Source organism: Ailuropoda melanoleuca, chromosome 12 (genome assembly GCF_002007445.2).
Source record: "Ailuropoda melanoleuca isolate Jingjing chromosome 12, ASM200744v2, whole genome shotgun sequence".
Taxonomy (NCBI): Eukaryota; Metazoa; Chordata; class Mammalia; order Carnivora; family Ursidae; genus Ailuropoda; species Ailuropoda melanoleuca.
In genome coordinates this window covers 27,157,552-27,175,068 of record NC_048229.1, presented here as the reverse complement: position 1 = coordinate 27,175,068, position 17,517 = coordinate 27,157,552, and the positions used below count along the sequence as shown (strand labels likewise).

Genomic DNA, 17,517 nt, shown 5'->3' with positions numbered 1-17,517 from the left:
CCCCCCCAGGCAAACCTGTCCCTGTTCCCGCTTCAGCACAGATGCGTCTGTGTGGAGGTGGAGGGCTAGGTCGGCCCACTGCGGGGACCAGGGACCCCCGGCCACGCTCCAGCTGCCCACAGCTGTCCCCACAGTGCCCATCCCCATGCAGTCTTGCTGGCCCCTTGGAGGCCACTAGGGACCGTCCCCTCTGCATGACCCCAGGGAGTCGCAGCAAGCCCCACGCTCATCCTGCCTGGGGAAACTTTCCAAACTCTCTGTTCTCAGCTCTCAACATGCAGTAGTTTCTCTTCCTTCTCAAAGCTTCTCTGAAAGCAATTTTCTGCTGACCAGCAGGGGTATGTTCTGTGCCCTGGCCCTCTCCCACGGGACTGTCCAGCCCACCCTTGGTCTACGGCGGGGCCCAGGGGCAGCCCTGTGCCCCTCGCCCCCGCTGATCCCCGGCTCCATCCTTCCTCCCCCAGGGCACGAAGGCGCAGTACCTGGCAGCCAAGGCTCTAAAGAAGCAGTCGTGGCGATTCCACACCAAGTACATGATGTGGTTCCAAAGGCACGAGGAGCCCAAGACCATCACGGATGAGTTTGAGCAGGTGAGGGCCCCGCCCTGCCTGCCAGCTGCAGCCCGTGCTGCCCCCTCAGGCCCTGTGCTCTTCCTCCTCCTCCCCTCTGCCTGCAGCTAGTCATCCCCTAGGTCCTAGCCGCGGCGTCCCTGCACCGGGCAGCACGCTTCCTGCCACCTGGGAGCATGGGCTGCTCCCCGTCCTGGCCACCACGCCCTGCAGGGCAGGGGCTCCACACCAGACACGAAGGGGGAAGCCCTTTTTCTAATGACTCCCCGCGCACTGGTAATCAGAACCTCCCTCCCGCTGCCCCGCATGCGGGCTTGAACCCAGCTCCCGCTGGGTGACTTGGGCAAGGCACTTGGACCTGTCTCCTGTCCTTGTGTGTAAACACGGGTAGCAGACCCGTCGGTGCAGTTGTTACAGGGACTGAGTTAAGGACATGTAAGTACTTAAGGGCGTCTGCGCCGTAGTAAGTATCGTGGGGGTGTTTTGTTTCAAATAACTTTTAATTGCTATGTTCCACAGTGGTTTCTTCCACCAAACATTGGCCTGATGCCAAATACCAAGCAAGGCCCTTGTCCTCAGAGAACTCGGTCCCCTCCCCTCGGTTCTTTCAGGTTCTTGGCAGCATTTCAGACATTCATGCAGACCCGGCCCCCTTCCCCGTGTCCTCTCGGACATGAACCAGACTCCCTACCCCATCCTGGTTTGGGCCAGAGTAATCCTCCAAGTACATCTCAAGGCCTCACTCCTTCACAAATACCCACGCCACCGCTGTCACCAATAAAACATCTGTCCCAACAGCGTGCCTGGATGTAGACTCAGCCTGTTCCGTTCTCTCAGATGGGGGAACGGTCTCAGGGTTGTGTGAAGACTAAAGGCTAGGACACAGCTCAGTACCGAGCACCCGCTCTGTGCTCACGCGCCGCCGCCGTTGCGAGAAGCCACAGACACTTTGTAACCCTGCCCGGGGGTGGAAGCCCAGCTGTGGCCTCTCCACGCCTCCCCGTCTCCTCTACAGTGGGCAGCACTTTTCCTGCCCGAGAAGAGCCTGGTGAGGGTGGAGGGAGATGGCCTGTGCATGCAGGGTGCTGGGCCCAGTACCTGGCACATCCATGGCCCTGAGATCTGTCCCCTTCATCTGTCGGTGCGGCCTGGATCCCCGGCCACCTCCTCGTCCACTCACTGACCGCCTTCTCCCCCGGCCAGGGCACCTACATCTACTTTGACTACGAGAAGTGGGGCCAGCGGAAGAAGGAAGGCTTCACCTTTGAATACCGCTACCTGGAGGACCGGGACCTCCAGTGACACCGGCCCCTCCCTCCACCCTCCACTCCCCTCCCCCCCGCATGCTGACCCCCCCTGCCCAGGCGAGGGCCCTGCCCTGGAAGACTGGGGGAGGCCCCAGGCCACGGGGCAGCCCTCTCCCCCAGGAAGCAGCCCCACCCTGGGGGCCCGGGGGCAAGGGCTGCCCCCTCCTCCCCTCCCCAGTGAGGGACATTTTTTGGTAAACCTATTTTCATTTTGGAAAATATTTATGAATAAATAGTTTTATATGACGGCTGGCAGCTGCGGCCTCTCCTCTCCCCCAAGGAGTCAGTGAGCGCTTGGGTCTTGCTGGCAGGCCGCCGGGCCCACTGGGGGTTGAACTGGGAGTTGTACTGCCTCCGCCGTTCGTCTGCTTCTTCTTCGGGCTGATCTTCCTGGGGGGCTGTGCCCTGGACGCGTGCCAGCAGGGCTTCTGCACGAGCCCGTTCTGTTGCTTCCCGCCGAAGACGTTCAGCTCGAAGCTGGTCCAGGGATGGGGGTCTAGGGGAGAAGAGTCAGGTCAGAAAGCTCATGGCCCCTGGAGGCCCCACCCTCCCTCCAAGAAGGAGCTGCCACCTGGAACCCTGCAGTGGACATGCTGTGGTCTGTGAGGCCTGGGGGTGGGAAGCTGGCTTCATGCTGCGCACAAGGCTCTGGGACTCGCATTACCCCCCCCCCTTTACAATCGGGTGCCCCTCCAGGTCAAGAAAGCCCACTGTCATCAGGTGTGACAATGAGCACACCCAGGGCCTCAGTTTACCCTTCTGTGGAAGACCAACTGTCTGCTCGGGCCTGTCCTGCTAGGGACACAAACCTGCTCTGGCCCCATGGCTCTCAAACTCTGAACCCCAGAAAGCTTTACGTCTTAGTGGGTTTTATCACTATTTTGCGTGAAGCAAGGAGAAAACCTCGAAACAAGGCTACAGCCCCGTCTGTCCCCGCAGTGTCTCCCGGGAAACCACTGGACGCTTGAGACCGAACATTCCCTGGGGATCTCAGGAAAGCAGGCTTGCCTCTGCGGACCGCCGGACGGGCACTGGGGTCCCAACAACGCATGCTGAGAGCCGCCTCTCCAGCTGCCCAGCCCCAGACCTGGTGCCCACACGGCCAGCCCAGCTTCCTTACCCCTCTGGCCGCTGCTTCTCCGGCCCCTCCTTCCCCTTTCTGCTGCGGCCACCATCATCACCGCTGTGCCGTCTCTTCCTCCTCAAATGTTTCTGCATCTCCCGCAGAGGGTCCAGGCGGTTCTTGATCTTCTCATCTGGACCTGGGCCGGGCTGGGGGGCCCCTCGCCCCGGGGGGAGCTGGTACCAAGGCGGCTGGGTCTGGGCTTCCGCTGCACTCTGGCCCAGGTATGTCAGGATGCCCAGAGCTTTCTCCTGCCTCTCCTGAGGGGGACAGAAAGTAGGGAGGTGAGGATGTCAAGTAGATCTCCCCTTTGGAGGGCCCCCCATATGACAACAGGACACCTGAGGCTCCTGGACAGGCAAAACCAGCGTGGGCTGGCTCTGCCATGTGCCAAGGACAGGTGGGGCTCCTGCCCTGGGCACAATGGTGAATTCAGTAACGAGCATGGGGAAACACGGGGCGCAACTGCTTTAAGGTTCAGAGGCAGGCAACTTTGGGGAGATGAGGTGAAGACAAACCTGAAAGCAGCCACCAAGGCAAAGGAGCGAGGCAAGAAGAAGGCAAGTTCAAGTTTGGTGGGAATTCCTGATAGCAGGTGAGCGACAGGACCCCAGGTTGTGATTTACACGGAAAGAGCTCCTTAACACTTCTCAGACCTCTACAGAGCCAAGGGGTCTGCACCTACCAGTCGCATAGCAAGGGGAAGGGGGCTCCAGCGCCCCGTTCCAAGCCCCTGGATGGCAATAACCCACACTCCTGAGAGCTGTATTCCATACTGAGTTCTCTGTATTAGCTCATTTCATCCCCCCCATTCCCATCACTCACCCCCAGGCTCTACCCATGACTGACGAGGTGTGGGGCCAGCTTACTTTCTCCTGTCGCTTTTCTTCTTCGTACTCTTTATTGCCTCTGGTCACCCCTTTCCCTTCCTCCAGCAGCTCCCGAAATAGGTCCACAGGGCCAGAACTCAGGGCTCCTGCCTCTGCTGCTTCGAGCTCAGGGAGTGAGTTCTGGTGCCTGGCTTTCTTCCGTAGGAATTCTGTGCGGGCCTGGGGAAAAGAAAGTTACAGGCAGAGCATTTAAACCTAGACGTGACTCCAAGAACTGAGAGACTGGTGCCAAGTACAGAGAACCCCAGTGTCAGTGCTGGGGGCTGGAAAGAAGGGGGTGTGGGCCCTGGGAGCCCAGCAGAGGCACCTGTCCTGGCCCAGCAGACGGTGGGGGACTGAGGCGACACCTGGGCTCGTACACTGCCTCTCGGTCAACCAGAAGGGTTCCCAATCTCCGGTGACACAATAAAAACAGCTAGGAAGGCAGCCCAAGATACGAGAACAGGCGACCGGAACTACAGGCAGGGCTCCAAGTCACTGCCCCCGAGACGATGTGCAACCTCTGCTGACAAAAGCGAACTTTAGAAGCCCAGACCAGCTCCCGGCCAGCGGTGAGGACCAGACTGGCTAGAGGACTGCAAACTAGGTGCAAACTAAGAGATTAGAAATTACACAAAGCCCCTGGGGGATGGGAGGAAGCAGGAAGAGGGCTCGCCCCACAGCGGGATGGGTGAGTGTCCCACTGTCCCTTCCCACTTGTCTGCACCATGGAGGACAGCGTCCTCTAAGCACGAAGGGTGCTTGAGAGGCCACAGGTCAAGCGCTCTGCACGGCGCTCAACAGGACGGTCGTGCAGGCACACTAAACAGGTTTCGAGTTTCCTTGAACTGCGCAACGGTTCTTTTCTTCCCCAGCCCCTACTGTGCCAGGCACACTCTGGCCTCGCGAACAACACGAGGGGGGGAAACCAGGGCAAGGGGGCCGCGCAAGTGAGGGGAGGGCCGGGCGGGGCGGCGGGGGGACGCGCAAGTGGGAACGCGCTTCCAGCCACGCCCAGCTCCTCCGGCCTCACAGGAGGCATCGCGCCTGCGCGCCACACCCGCTTCCGGCCCCTCACCACACGCTTGCGCGCTCGACCCGGGAGTTAGGCCCGACCGCACTCGGGGCTTACCTCCTGCTGAGCAAGCAGCACCCTCCGCTCACGCTCTTTCTCCTCCTCTCGGGCCTGAGCCTCGTCACGCCGCACGCGAGCGACATTGTCCTTATTCCGGACGTGCCAACTCTTCTTGGGCAAGATGTTCATGGCGTCGTAGCCGTCCGCCGACTGGCAGGCCCGCCTCCGAGCACTTCCTATTGGCGAGACGATGCCCCTCCCTGTTGCTCCTGCCTCAGCCACGGATTGGTCCTGAGCTAGTTGCCACGCCCCTCCAGGTCCGTAGCGAGCGCTGATTGGCTGACACGCCGAATTCGGGCTGGTGTAGCCTAGCAACCGCCTTGTATCAAGGTTCTGAGCCCTTCACGTGTCCCCGCCCCGAAGCTACAGGATGTGGGCGCTGATTGGCTGGCATGCCCGTCATGTCTTCTCGAGGCCAATACATTTCATTGGCCTGTGTCTGGCTCTTCACCCACCTCCCACCCGCAGCATGCAAAGTACAAACAGTGCTAGGCAGCCTCAGCTGCGTTTATTGATACAGGAGTTTAACTGGAGAGTGAGGGACTTGGCAGGGTGGGGGAGATCAGGGCCTGGAGGTGTCCGAATCCCAGGGCTCTAAGTTCTCCCATTTTACAGATGACGTGCCGGAGGCTTACAAAGGGTCGGGGGCAGGTCAGGACTGAAAGTGGGACATCGTCCTGACGAAGGCTAGGGAGCTCAAAGAGCCCCGTTGGCCGAGCTCAGGGCCACAGCGCGCTGTGCCAGGAAGACCTTATTCCGCGCCTCCTGAGTAAAGGGTAAAGAAAATGGGAGGTGAGACAGACCTTTCCCCCCTATTTCTTTCCATATCCAGGACCCCCTCCCACGAACCCAGTCTGGCTCACCGTCTCTATCTGGCGTTTGAGCTCAGAGATGAGACGTCCATAGGAGTTAGCCAAGGCCAGGGTATATGCCATCAGGATGCTAGAGGAGACAGAAACAGAAGCCAGAGTGCTCTTAGAATATCTTCAATGTAATGGCTCCTTAGAAACCAAGGATCTGGACCCCCAGCCCCTCCTCCCTCAGACCCAGGGGTCCAGGCCCCCAGCCCCCTCCTCCCTTATAAACAGGCAGTGGGGGCCCCCAGGGCACACAAACTCGGACCCAGGAGTCTGGGCTCCCTCACCTGGAAATTAACAGAAGAGGCACAGCAAAAGCCTGGGTCCCAAGAAAAAAGAGAAAGTTCTGGACGGCCTGAGGGAGGCTGGAAATGGACTCCGGGATGGACGCCCAGATGGACGACTGCCCTTGGAATGGACCACACAGCTTAGAAGGTGGGATCCTGGAGAGGGCAGAGACAGGCAGTGTTCAAGGATGGCCAAGATTCAGAATCCTGGGTGAGGGCGGAGGGAGGGAGGGTGGGAGGCAGGCAGGCCCCTCTCCCACTTACAGGAAGATGCTATAAAGCACGGGAACAGCGGAGATGGCCAGACCCAGGAGAAGGACCAAGGGGAAGAAGAAATTCGCTGTGGAAGCCCGAAAGGTGCGGGAGGCCGGGGAGCAGGTGAAGAAAAGGGTGAACTGTGGGGAGAAGGAGACACAAGACTCTGAGTCCTAACCTGTCCTTTTTCATCATCCAGGAGTCCTGGTCCCTGGCCCCTCCTCAGTCAGGAACCAGAAGTCCCTAGTCCTTTGCTGTCATCAGACCCGGGAGTCCGGGTCCCCTCTTCCCTTGCACGGAAAAGTTAAGACGCCTTAAACCCCTCCTCCCACAGCCAGGAGTCTGTCCTCCAGACCCCTCCTCTCTCAGGATCTAGTAGTTGGGGACCCTTGCTCGCATCCTCCTCCTTCAGGACCCAGGAATCCGCCATACTCCTCACCTTCTTCAAATAGAAAAGTAGCAGGAACTTGGCCGTGTTGAGCAGAGGTAGTAAAGGGCAGAAGAAACTCCCTACCCAGACCACCGTCTGCGCGTAGATGAGCCCGAGCACCTCGTCGGGCACCTGGAACTCCTGGGTTCCCACCACACGACCCAGCGCCCCAGGACAGAGGCCACAGAGCAGTCTGGGGGACGGGGCGGGGCGGGGCAGTCAGAGGCGTGGTGGCCCCGTTGCCCCGCCTCTGCTGCCCCGCCCACCAATCAGAAGTGAACATATCTGAATAGGGGTGGCGCTTTCACAGTCCTAGAGTGGGTGTGTCCAGAGGCCGAGGCCGGAGCGCTGGTGGTAGGGGCGGGGCCAGAGGTGGGGGGGCCAGAGGGAAGTAATTAGGTACTGGAAGGGGCGGGGTCTGCAGACAGGGCGGAGAAGCGGGGATAGAAAAGGGGGTGGCACTGCGAGGGGCGGGGCTCTCACTTCCGAGGAAACTGGATGAGCAGCATGACAGCCACGCCAGTCAGCAGATCAAAGAGCAGGAGTTTATACATCTCCTGCCCCAGCCGAGTCTCCCAGCACTGCGGAAGGAAGTCATGGGGCAGAAAGACTTCAGGACCCAGGCACCTAGAAGCCCAAGCATCCCAGTCTCCAAATCACAAGCACGTGAGAGTAACAATCCTTCCTCTGAAAGGGAAGGAAGGATCCTCAGTTTCTTCGAACATCCCTACCCTTGTCCTCAAGGAAAGGGTGTTCTAGAACCTTAAGCTCCTCCTTCCTCTCAAACCTGGAATCTGGACCCGCCTGGCTCCTCCTTGCTGTCAAAGACCCAGGATTTGAGGCCCCTCTCCTTCTCACCGGCAGTTCCTTGTAATTGTAGCCACAGGTTTTGCACTCTTTAGCCTCGGCTTGGCCCCCGCAAGTGATCTGATTCCAGAGAGAGAACAGCAGGACTAGCAGGGAGGCCAGGCGGAGAAACACAGTCCTGGCAAGGGGAAGAGAAAGGGAATCAGCACTGACCAGGGGTCACCCTGCCCCCCACACCCCCACCCCCATGTGGAACACGCTCACAATTCTTCCCACTTCACAGATCAAGAAACCTAGATTCTGTGAATAAGAGGCAGGATTTGAATCCAGGTCTCACTGGGTCCCCTATTCTGGGGATTTCCAAGCCTTATGTACTAGAGCCAGTGTCTTTCAGACCAGCCCAGCCATCATCCCCAGCACACGCCCAAAGGCTAGAACCTGAGCAGGATAAGAACAATCTGGTGGCTCCTGGTGTAGCCCTCCAGTGGGGCAATGAGCTTGAACACGGGTGGCAGCAAGAAGTTGACCCCAGAGATGAAGATGGACGGAAGGTAATCCACTCCGAGCTTTAGCAGTGGCATCTGTTGGACAAGGGTCACCTCCTAGGAGAGAGGGTGGACCAAGCAAAGAGACCCTGGGGTTCTGGTCCTCCACAACCTTGCTAAACATCCTCCCCCAGCCTCTTCTTCCTTCAGCACCCCGAAGTCCAAGGTCCAAACGTACACCCCCATCCCTCCTCCCTAAGATCCCAGGAATTACAGACTTCAGTCCCCTCCAACCCCGGAAATGTAAGTTGCAGGACCTCCGCACCTGCAGCCCCACAGCGGCCCCTGTAGCCCAGTAGACTCCGTAGAAAGCTGCTCCCAGGAGTGCAATCACCAGCAGATTGAGCAGGATCCGCACCGACCACACCCTGGCTTGCTGGCCCAGGGTCCGCACCGCAGCCTGGCGCAGCACCACAGCTTCCTCCAGCTCCACCTGAGGCCAGGAAAGATGTCCATTTGGGCTCAATTCCCCCAGGCCCTGAAGGTGTTTCAGAGCCCCCTGCTCGACCTAAACCGATACAGCTACACCCCTCGAAGGACTTCTACAATCCTTGTCCCAGTTCCTCCATGGTCTTCTAGGGGACAATTTAGATCTCCCGGCCCCACCCCTCCACCTCCCCACCCAGCACCCCCAAGCCCCGCCTTCTGAAGGCTGAGCCTGTGCTCCACACTCTGCTCTCCCACGCCCCGCCCCCAAGCCCCGCCCAGCACTCATGTCGGGGGCGGAGTCCCAGTTCTACTTTATCAAGCCCCCTTCGGGCCTTGCCTATCCCTTCACCTTGTACGGAGGAGCTTCAGGCCCCGCCCCGTCCCCGCCGCTTGCTTTTTCCTGTTCCCTTTGACATCAGGTATCCCTACAGGGGCGTCCTCCCAGCCCTCTCATTTCCAGAGGCCCGCCTCCTCCGAAGAAAGCTCCGCCCAGAGTCTCCGAGCCCCGCCCCTCGGGGGCCCTCCCTGCTTGTAGACCCCACCCGTACGCGCACCTGCAGCTCGTAGAGGATGATGCGCTGGCGCAGCCGCACGTGCACGTCCCCGCAGAGGCCGAAGTCCCAGGCGGTGAACACCCGGTGGCTGTAGCTGGTAAGGGCCCCCGACTCGGCCAACAGCGTCTGTTTCAGTCCTGACACGGAGCTATGGGAGGGAAGACCCAGGGCACGGGCTGTGGAAGGTCAGCCGCGAGTGCGGGGGCACCCCTCTTATGGGACACAGGGAATTGAACCCTAGGACCTTGGGCGTTTGGCGAGCTGCCACCTAGCAGAGTGTCAGAGACACAGAGATAAAGACCAAGAGAGATTCAGGGGCAGACTCGGGAAGACAGCAGTACACAGCGACAGAGCTCCAGGGAGAAGGGCATGGGGACCCAGAGTGAGAAAGACGAAGACCCTGGGCAGAGACAAACATTTAGAGGGGAGACTGAGAGCCCAAAGGGGAAGGATTCAGAGAAAGGGGGACAGTGAAACGAAGGGAAGAGGTCTAGAGAGAGAGGTTGGAGACTCAGAGGGAAAGACAGACGTCCAGAGAAGGGGGTGGGGGAGGCAGGCCCAGAGAAAGGAGGAAAGGGACTCAAAGAAGTGGGGCAAAGGCCCAGGGAGGGGACAGAGAAGCAGAGAGAGGGAAAGAAATGGAGAAAACGGGGCAAAGAAGGTCCATATCCACCCTCACCGCCCTGGAGCAAGCCCCCGCCATCTCTTGAGTGGACGATTACAGAGGCCTGCCTCCTGGTCTCTCTGCTTCCACCTGTGCCCTCTGGAATCCCTTCTGCTCCTGGGCAGGTAGAAACTTCTTTTTATGCAGATTAGATGGTACTGCCGTTTAAACCCTATTTCACAGCTTCTCCTTGTTCTTGAAGTCTAGGCTCCTTCATAGCACAGCCAGCCAGCACCCACGCACCTGATCTGGCCCCCAACACTTCTTGAAGCTCAAATCCTGTCCGTCCTCTTCCTGGCCTTTCATTTCTCAGAACACTCCAAACCTCTTCTCACCACAGGGCCTTTGCATGTGCAGTTCCCGCTGCCTGGAATGCGGTCTTAGCTGCTCACCTGGCTGGTTCCTTCTCATCTTTCTGGTCTCTACCTACAGGTCACCTCCTCAGTCCTTTACTGACCGCTCCATTTAGTGAGGATCCCCACCCATTCTCTATCACACCGGTGGCAAACTACAGAACCAGTTTTTGTAAATAAAGTTTTATTGGAACACAGCCACGTTCACTCATTGACTTACTGTCTACAGCTGTCTCAGCCTTACAACAGCAGAGTTTAATTGAGACAGAGACCGTATGGCCAGAAAATATGAACATATTTCCTATGTGGCCTTTACTTTATCAGGAAAAAAACTGCTGAGCCCTGCTTATCATCTCTATCCTAGCCCCCCATTTGTTTTCTATGTAGTAGTAGTGATCCCAAACTGAAAGGGCTGATTTGCTTTGTAACATAAACGTTGCTTTTTCTCTCTCCGTTCATCTCCCCTCTCGGACTGTGAGGTGCACCAAGGTAGGGGGACCCCCGTCTGCTATCCCTGGCACAGTGCCTGGCATTTAGGAGACAGCCCACTTTTTCTTTAAGTCTTTGGTTTCCTTCTTGACCACAGCCACCCCCTGCCCCCACCGCCCCGGGGAACCCCCGGTCTTGCCTGAATGCCAGTGTGTCCCAGACTTGCGTCTCCAGTCCAGACCCGTCTTCAGAACCCACGTTTGCAACTGCCTACTCACCTTTCCCTTCATTTGTCCAAAAGCCACTTCAGAATCCACCGGCCACAACGGCACCCCCCGCTGCCCCCGCCCTGCTCTCTACGCTCTCCTGCTCTCCCCGTCCCTGCAGGGAAGAGCTGACCTCTGGGGGCTCAGCCGCAACAGCTGGGGTCAAGCCTAACTACCCCCCTTACCAAGCCCCACACCCAATCTTTAGCCCTCCGGCTCTACTCATCGTACATCCAGGGCCTCCCAGGTGGAAGCAGTCCACGGTGTTAACAGAAAGGATGGGGCGGGGGGAGGGTGGGAGCAGGGACGCGGTGACTTGAGATCTTGAGGGGCTTCTGGAGGCTGGCCATGTTCGAGTTCTTGATATGCATGGGAACATACCAAGCTCTATTCTTCGCTTTCTGCATTTTTCCGGATAAGCGTGATGTTTTTAAAATGAAAACTATATGTGCGGTCAACTAATATTTGACAAGGGAGCCCACATACTCAATTGGGGGGGGTGGTCCCTTCCACAAATGATGCTGAGGAAACCGGAGAGCCGCATGCAGAGAATGAAACTGGACCTCAGTCTTACACCACTCACAAAAATTAACTTGAAATGGATGAAACACTTAAACATAAGACCAAAAACTGAAAAAAGTCCTAGGGAAAAAAAAAAATGAGGGAAGATCCTTGACATTTGCCTTGGGGACGATTTTTTGGACAGGACACCAAAAGTACAAGCAACAAAAGCAAAATTAAGTGGAACGACACCACACATAAATCCTCTACAACAAAATGAGAAACAATACTCAGAATGAAAAGGCAACCTACGGAATAAGAGAAAATATCTGCAAATCATCTCTGACATTGGGGTTAACAGAAAAGTAAAAAGACCACATACCATACTCAGCAGCAAAAAAACAACTCAATTTAAAAACGGGCAGAGAAATTGAATAGACGTTTTTCTGAAGACATCCAGAGGGCCAACAGGTGCGCGAGCAAGTGTCCATCATCACTGATCATCAGGGAAATAAATACCCATCGAAGCCCCAATGAGTTATCGCCTCACAGTCAGGGTGGCTCTCATCAAGACAACAAGAGGTGACGTGTTGGGGAGGATGTGCAGAACAGGGGACCGTCGTGCACTGCTGGGAACATAAATTGGTGCAGCCACTGGAAACAGTATGGAGGTCCCGCCCCCAAAAAAATAGAGCTACAGGGGCGCCTGGGTGGCACAGCGGTTAAGCGTCTGCCTTCGGCTCAGGGCGTGATCCCGGCGTTATGGGATCAAGTCCCACATCAGGCTCCTCTGCTATGAGCCTGCTTCTTCCTCTCCCACTCCCCCTGCTTGTGTTCCCTCTCTCGCTGGCTGTCTCTATCTCTGTCGAATAAATAAATAAAATCTTTAAAAAAAAAATAGAGCTACCGTATCACCCAGCAATCCCACTTCTGGGTATGTATCTGAAGGAGATGAAAAGAGGATCTCAAAGAGACAGGTGCACCCGCACATTCACTGCATTATCAACAGCAGCCAAGATCTGGGAACAGTCTGAGTGTCTGTCCAGCGGTGGCTAACGACGTGATACATACATAACAACAGATTACTCAACCACGAGACAGAAGGACGTCCTGCCATTTGCAACAGTGTGGATGGACCTTGAGGGACTGTGCTAAGTGGGACAAGGCAGAGCAGACACACACTGTACGATACCACTTATCTGTGGAATCTGAAAAAGCTGAGCTCCTGGAAGAAGAGTAAGATGGTGGTTACCAGGGGATGGGGACACGGAGAAGTCAAAGGATACAAACCTGCAGTTGGAAGCTCGGGGCATCCTGATTGCGGTTATCAACACCGTCATGTACTGACAGTCGCTAACAGAGATCTCAAATGTCCTTGGGAAAGACACGGTTGTGCTGGGGATGGAGGCCTCAGCTAACGCTAGGGTGTTAATCATGTTGCGATATATAAGCACGTGTGCACCTTAAGCTTACACGATTTATGTCAATTATAGCTCAGGAAAGCTGGGGGAGGGGGAATAGAAATTCAATGAAAAAAAAAATCCAAAATGGACCACTGCCATCACCCCGCTCCAAGCCACCACCGTGTATTGCCTGGATGGCAATGGCCCGCGGGGGAACTATCCCACCTGCTGGGGGCTTGCCCATCCCATACTCGCTTCCCTCCCTTCTTGCCTCTCCCTCCCTCCCTCCCTCCCTCCCTCTCTTCCACAGAGCCAGACAGGAAGAACCCTTTGTAAAACCCAAATAAGATCAGGGTGATCTGCTCAAGAACCTGCAGTGAGTCCCATGTCACCAGAAAGCAGCCTCGTCCTGTACAGAGTGCGGGTGCACCCCCGCCGCGCTCCCCACCTCCCTCTGCTCTGCCTGGTGCGCCCTCCACCACCACCCCCTGCTCCTGCCTTGCGTGGCTGTGCCCTCTGCCTGCACTGCTCTTGCCCTGGGTATTCACTTGATCAAATCCCTCTCGCTCTCAATGTCTTTGTTCAGAGGTCTCGTCTCAAGGCGGCGGCCCTGGGCACCTGCTAAGACAGCAGCCCGCCTCACCTGCGAACCCGCCACGTCATGGACTCATTTATGGCTTATCGCTTATCACCTGTCTCCCCCTGGTAAACTGTCAGCTCCACAGGACAGGACTCGGTCGGGTTCCTGTTTGTTTTTTGCCCTGTTTTGCCAACTGTCTAGAACAGTGGCCGGCACATCATAGGGGTTTAATACATACTTGTTGCAGGAATGAACGAATCACCCCTATTCGTTTCCTACAGAGCACCCCGCCCTCCAGAAAAGACGGAGTCACTTTGCTTGGCTAATCGCTTACCTTGCCCTCCCAGCCTCTAAGCCGCAGAAGGACAAACTGCCCACCTTTGTCACTGGTTTTTAGCACGTACGAAGCATTTTTAAATTTGATTTCAACTCCAACTGAGAAAAGGGATCACAGAGCAAGACGCCGGATTCCTGGGGAGGGCTCTTCTCCCACCACTAGCGCCCCCTCCATGCTCCCGGGGGCCGGGGTGCGGACGCTACTCACCGATGGAGGGTAAGCAGCAGGTACAGGAGGCCGATGACAAAGACGGAGCACAGGTAGGTGACTGCCAGGTGTGGGCGGGGCGGGTAGAAGCCATAGAAGAGAGGAGACCATTCTAGAAAACCCTGCAAAGGGAAAGTGCACTGTGCGGTTGGGCAATCAGAATGGGGGGGGCACTGAGCCTCACAGGGGGGCCTCCCAGGGACGTACCTCTCCTGAGAGCAAGTTGAAGAGATGGGTGGGGAAGGTGACCAGGCCTTGCGGGTTGGGATTGTAGAAGCCGCAGGGTGAGGAGGCGTCCGGTCCAGGGGGACCGGGGGGAGGCCCTTCCAGCCAGGTGGGCAGCAGCGTCATGCAGGCCTGAAGTACGGACGCCAGCACGTTCAGAAGCAGCAGGAAGCGCAGCAGGGAGAAGTAGGACTCGGTGCCGGCGCCAAACTGGCCTGCAGGGGGTGCCAGAGAGGCCTGGGCTCCTTTCTGAGCCAGGAGCCCAGGCCCCCAGCCCCTCCTCCCTCAGACCCGGGAGTCCAGGCCCCCAGCCCCTCCTCCCTCAGACCCGGGAGTCCAGGTCCCCCAGCCCCTCTTCCCTCAGACCCGGGAGTCCAGGTCCCCAGCCCCTCCTCCCTCAGACCCGGGAGTCCAGGGCCCCCAGCCCCTCCTCCCTCAGACCCGGGGGTTCAGGCCCCCAGCCCCTCCTCCCTCAGACCCGGGGGTCCAGGTCCCCAGCCCCTCCTCCCTCAGACCCGGGGGTCCAGGCCCCCCAGCCCCTCCTCCCTCAGACCCGGGAGTCCAGGCCCCCAGCCCCTCCTCCCTCAGACCCGGGAGTCCAGGCCCCCAGCCCCTCCTCCCTCAGACCCGGGGGTTCAGGCCCCCCAGCCCCTCCTCCCTCAGACCCAGGGAGGGGGACCCCGCCCCGAGACACCGGCCTCAACCCCACCGCACCCCCGATTCTCTTCAGCGTCCACGCCCAGGGTTGCAAGGCATGCAGGCCTGCCTTGATCTTCTCCTTGGACCGCCGAAGCCGCAGGGCCCACAGCGTGGCTCTGGAACCCGATCCCTGAGCCACTTGGTCCCTGGCATGGCTCTGCCTGGTAGGGAAACAGATTCAGACACAGACTAGGAAGGGCCCAGCAGCCCCAACTGGACACCATGCAAATGTAGAGACAAGACAATGGTGGGACCAGGAAGCGAACTGCAGTATATCGGGAACTGGGACTATTCCAGAACAATAGCAAGAGACACAGCCAGCGCATAGAAGCCAGGCAGGACCCGCAGACGGCAGGGATGTGTGGACGGAGCTCCGGAGCGCACACACCCTGCTCTCTAGGGACGCACTCGCCGGTGGCAGGGCTCTACGGGACAGCCAGGGAGAGATCGGCAGAGAAGTCTGGGAGGGGATACTGTGGGGAGAAAGGGGGTGATGGGGGGCAGGTGGGCTGCTCCCGGGTCCCGCAGAGCTGTGCCTCTTGCCCTACATGGAGTGGCCTGGGATCCCGCGATGGGAATACGCTCGGTGTGTACACCATGTTCTGTACACTCTTCTGCAGGCAAATATCAGAAAGGAAAAGTAAAAGAAGGAAGAAAAAAGGAAGGTGTGATCCTGTGATTTATAATAAGAAATATATATCTGGTTTTTGTCCCTGTTCCTGGCAAACACTTGGGATGCCCTAAGTGCTGAGATAGAGGTGACTTCTGGGCCCCAACTAAGAGCGAGGGCTGGTTGCCAGGGGAACCAGCCCCGTGACTGGAGCGAGAGGAACAGGCTGAGTTCCGTCACCAATGGCCAAAGATTTAATCAAGCATGCCTGTGTGACAAAACAGCCATAAAACCCCAGAACGATGGGGTTCGGCGAACAATTTCAAGATAGACGACCCATTTCTCAGAAGGGCCTTGCACTGGCTTCTCCTGGGTACAAATGCCTAACACAGGTATCCCACACGGCCCCCAAGTTCCAGGGCTGGGCATTGTTTTTAGGAAAGACCCACACGACTCTTGGCTTTGTGCCCAGCAGGTTAACGAAAGGGTTCGCAGGAACGCTGTCCTTCAGAGAGCGGGGGGACCTGTAATTGTTGACCGAGCCGCTCAGCCCGTTCACCGTTCACCAGCCCTGCAAATCGTGTGGACCGTGTAGACCGGGAAGGGAAAGAAGAGTCAGGAGGCAGAGACAGACATGACGCAGAGAGGAAAACATGACGAACAGATTTCAGGCACAGGGAGAAACAGCCAGAGCAGAGAGAGAACGCGAACCCGGGCGAGGGAAGAGTCCCAGAGGCGGAGAGACAGGACTCCTTGGAGTCAGAGAAGCAGAGACACAGGCCGGGGGCAGAGAAGCCAAGAGAAGCAGGGAGAGACAGATGACGGAGCGAGAAGTAGACACAGTGCCCACAAGCCAGAGGATGGCCCTCGCCTGGAGGGGAAGCTGGAGGGGAGCTTCACCTGTGTGCCCGGCGGGCCTGCATGGGCCAGGGCAGTTCCCGGGACGGGAGGGCCTCCTCCAGTTCCTTCTGGGCAGCTTCTGTGATGGCCTGGATGTTCCTCTCTCCATCTTCTTCCTCCTCCTCCGAGGCCCCCCACGGCACAACCCCGGGGCCTCGGTAGCGAAGGGTAGCAGCACTGGGGAGCTCATTCAGCACAGACGAGAGCGACGGGCCTGGGGCAGGACAGCAGGGGCTGGGAGCACTCGGGAGTCCAGCCCCTGAGCCTCCTCCCTCAGACCCAGGAGTCCAGACCCCAGCCCTCCTCCCTCAGACCCAGGAGTCCAGGCCCCCAGCCCCTCTTCCCTCAGACCCAGGAGTCCAGGCCCCCAGCCCCTCCTCCCTCAGACCCAGGGGTCCAGACCCCCAGCCCCTCCTCCCTCAGACCCAGGAGTCCAGGCCCCCAGCCCCTCCTCCCTCAGACCCAGGGGTCCAGACACCCCCAGCCCCTCCTCCCTCAGACCCAGGAGCATTCTCCTCCATCAGACCCAGGAGTCTGGGCCTCATGCCCCCTCTGAAAGCACCCAAATGTGGGCCCTCTATAGACCCCTCCTACCTCAGGACTGAGGAGTCTGCTCAACTTCCTCTTCCCTCTTTTTCAGTTTTTGACCCTGGCTCCCCTCCCCTGAGACTGGAGTCTGGACCTCCAGACTCCTCCCCAGGACACAGGAGTCCCAGCCCCTGGTTCCCTTCTCCCTCAAAAAGCCAGGAATCGAAATCCCTCCCCCTTTTGCCCTCTGGACCCTGGAGTCCAGGCCTCCATTCCCTGCCTCCCTTAGGCTTTCCACCAGCCCGAGGGGCTGGACCCCTCTCCCACTCCCCCACCTGCTCTGCCCTCGCGGGGTGCCGGCCACACTCCAGAGGAGCCCCAGGCCTCCGGTTCCCACATCGGTCGCTCTTCCATGGCCCCAGGTGAAACTGTGTTTCCGTCTCTAGCGGCCAGCTGGGCGGGGACTGCCCCAGAGAAGGACGGGACCCGGCAGGTCCGTACCTGGCCGCCAGGTGGCTCGGGGCGGGGAATATCAACCATCAGGGCAGCCGCTCTGGAAGCTCTTCTGGGAACTGAAACCCCCGGATGCCGGTGTGTCTCCCAAGAGCCGGAGCACCTCACATCGCGGCCCTGCGAGCCCACACCTGT

General features: G+C 58.4%; 3 protein-coding genes across 11 annotated transcripts in view; 1 reads left to right on the top strand and 2 right to left on the bottom strand.

Annotated features, from left to right (window-relative positions):
- Nucleotides 1-2,131, top strand: part of CNOT3 (CCR4-NOT transcription complex subunit 3) — a 13,937-nt gene extending 11,806 nt beyond the window's left edge. For all 6 annotated transcript variants that reach the window (XR_004629085.1, XM_034672553.1, XM_034672552.1 and 3 more), the window contains 2 exons: nucleotides 465-590; nucleotides 1,773-2,131. Coding sequence is in view for 5 of the 6 variants with exons in the window: in XM_034672553.1 (XP_034528444.1) it covers nucleotides 465-590; nucleotides 1,773-1,871 (225 nt within the window). In the remaining variant the exon portion in view is untranslated. The remainder of the gene's footprint in view (nucleotides 1-464; nucleotides 591-1,772) is intronic.
- LENG1 (leukocyte receptor cluster member 1) lies at nucleotides 2,080-5,343 on the bottom strand. The gene is made up of 4 exons (XM_002927966.4): nucleotides 5,001-5,343; nucleotides 3,869-4,048; nucleotides 2,997-3,259; nucleotides 2,080-2,372 (listed from the first exon to the last, which is right to left on the bottom strand). The coding sequence occupies exons 1-4, from the start codon at nucleotides 5,130-5,132 to the stop codon at nucleotides 2,099-2,101; spliced, it is 849 nt and encodes a 282-aa protein (XP_002928012.1). The 5' UTR covers nucleotides 5,133-5,343; the 3' UTR covers nucleotides 2,080-2,098.
- A 141-nt stretch (nucleotides 5,344-5,484) lies between these two features.
- On the bottom strand, nucleotides 5,485-17,507 carry TMC4 (transmembrane channel like 4). Of its 4 annotated transcripts, none has more exons than XM_034672557.1 (15): nucleotides 17,371-17,507; nucleotides 16,342-16,555; nucleotides 14,847-14,992; nucleotides 14,115-14,347; nucleotides 13,908-14,029; nucleotides 9,168-9,315; nucleotides 8,450-8,617; nucleotides 8,078-8,241; nucleotides 7,691-7,817; nucleotides 7,316-7,413; nucleotides 6,842-7,025; nucleotides 6,412-6,542; nucleotides 6,148-6,303; nucleotides 5,867-5,945; nucleotides 5,485-5,768 (listed from the first exon to the last, which is right to left on the bottom strand). In XM_034672557.1, the coding sequence occupies exons 2-15, from the start codon at nucleotides 16,362-16,364 to the stop codon at nucleotides 5,700-5,702; spliced, it is 1,848 nt and encodes a 615-aa protein (XP_034528448.1). In that variant the 5' UTR covers nucleotides 16,365-16,555; nucleotides 17,371-17,507; the 3' UTR covers nucleotides 5,485-5,699. The 4 variants fall into 4 exon arrangements, with proteins under 4 accessions (XP_034528448.1, XP_002928013.1, XP_034528449.1 ...); XM_002927967.4 differs by lacking the exon at nucleotides 17,371-17,507 and adding an exon at nucleotides 17,205-17,356; XM_034672558.1 differs by lacking the exons at nucleotides 6,148-6,303; nucleotides 6,412-6,542; nucleotides 17,371-17,507 and adding an exon at nucleotides 17,205-17,362.
- Nucleotides 17,508-17,517: the final 10 nt, after the last annotated feature.

Excerpts from the sequence above, each read along its gene's own strand:
- TMC4 (XM_002927967.4), bottom strand. The coding sequence starts at position 17,283 with ATGGAAGAGCGACCGATGTGGGAACCGGAGGCCTGGGGCTCCTCTGGA. Across the intron at positions 16,556-17,204 it reads ACCCCGCGAGGGCAGAGCAG|GCCCGTCGCTCTCGTCTGTG; the intron begins GTGGGGGAGTGG and ends GTCCTGCCCCAG. Across the intron at positions 6,304-6,411 it reads GTGCTTTATAGCATCTTCCT|GATCCCACCTTCTAAGCTGT; the intron begins GTAAGTGGGAGA and ends TGCCCTCTCCAG.
- LENG1 (XM_002927966.4), bottom strand. The coding sequence starts at position 5,132 with ATGAACATCTTGCCCAAGAAGAGTTGGCACGTCCGGAATAAGGACAAT. Across the intron at positions 4,049-5,000 it reads TGCTGCTTGCTCAGCAGGAG|GCCCGCACAGAATTCCTACG; the intron begins GTAAGCCCCGAG and ends TCTTTTCCCCAG. Across the intron at positions 3,260-3,868 it reads AAGAAAAGCGACAGGAGAAA|GAGAGGCAGGAGAAAGCTCT; the intron begins GTAAGCTGGCCC and ends TGTCCCCCTCAG.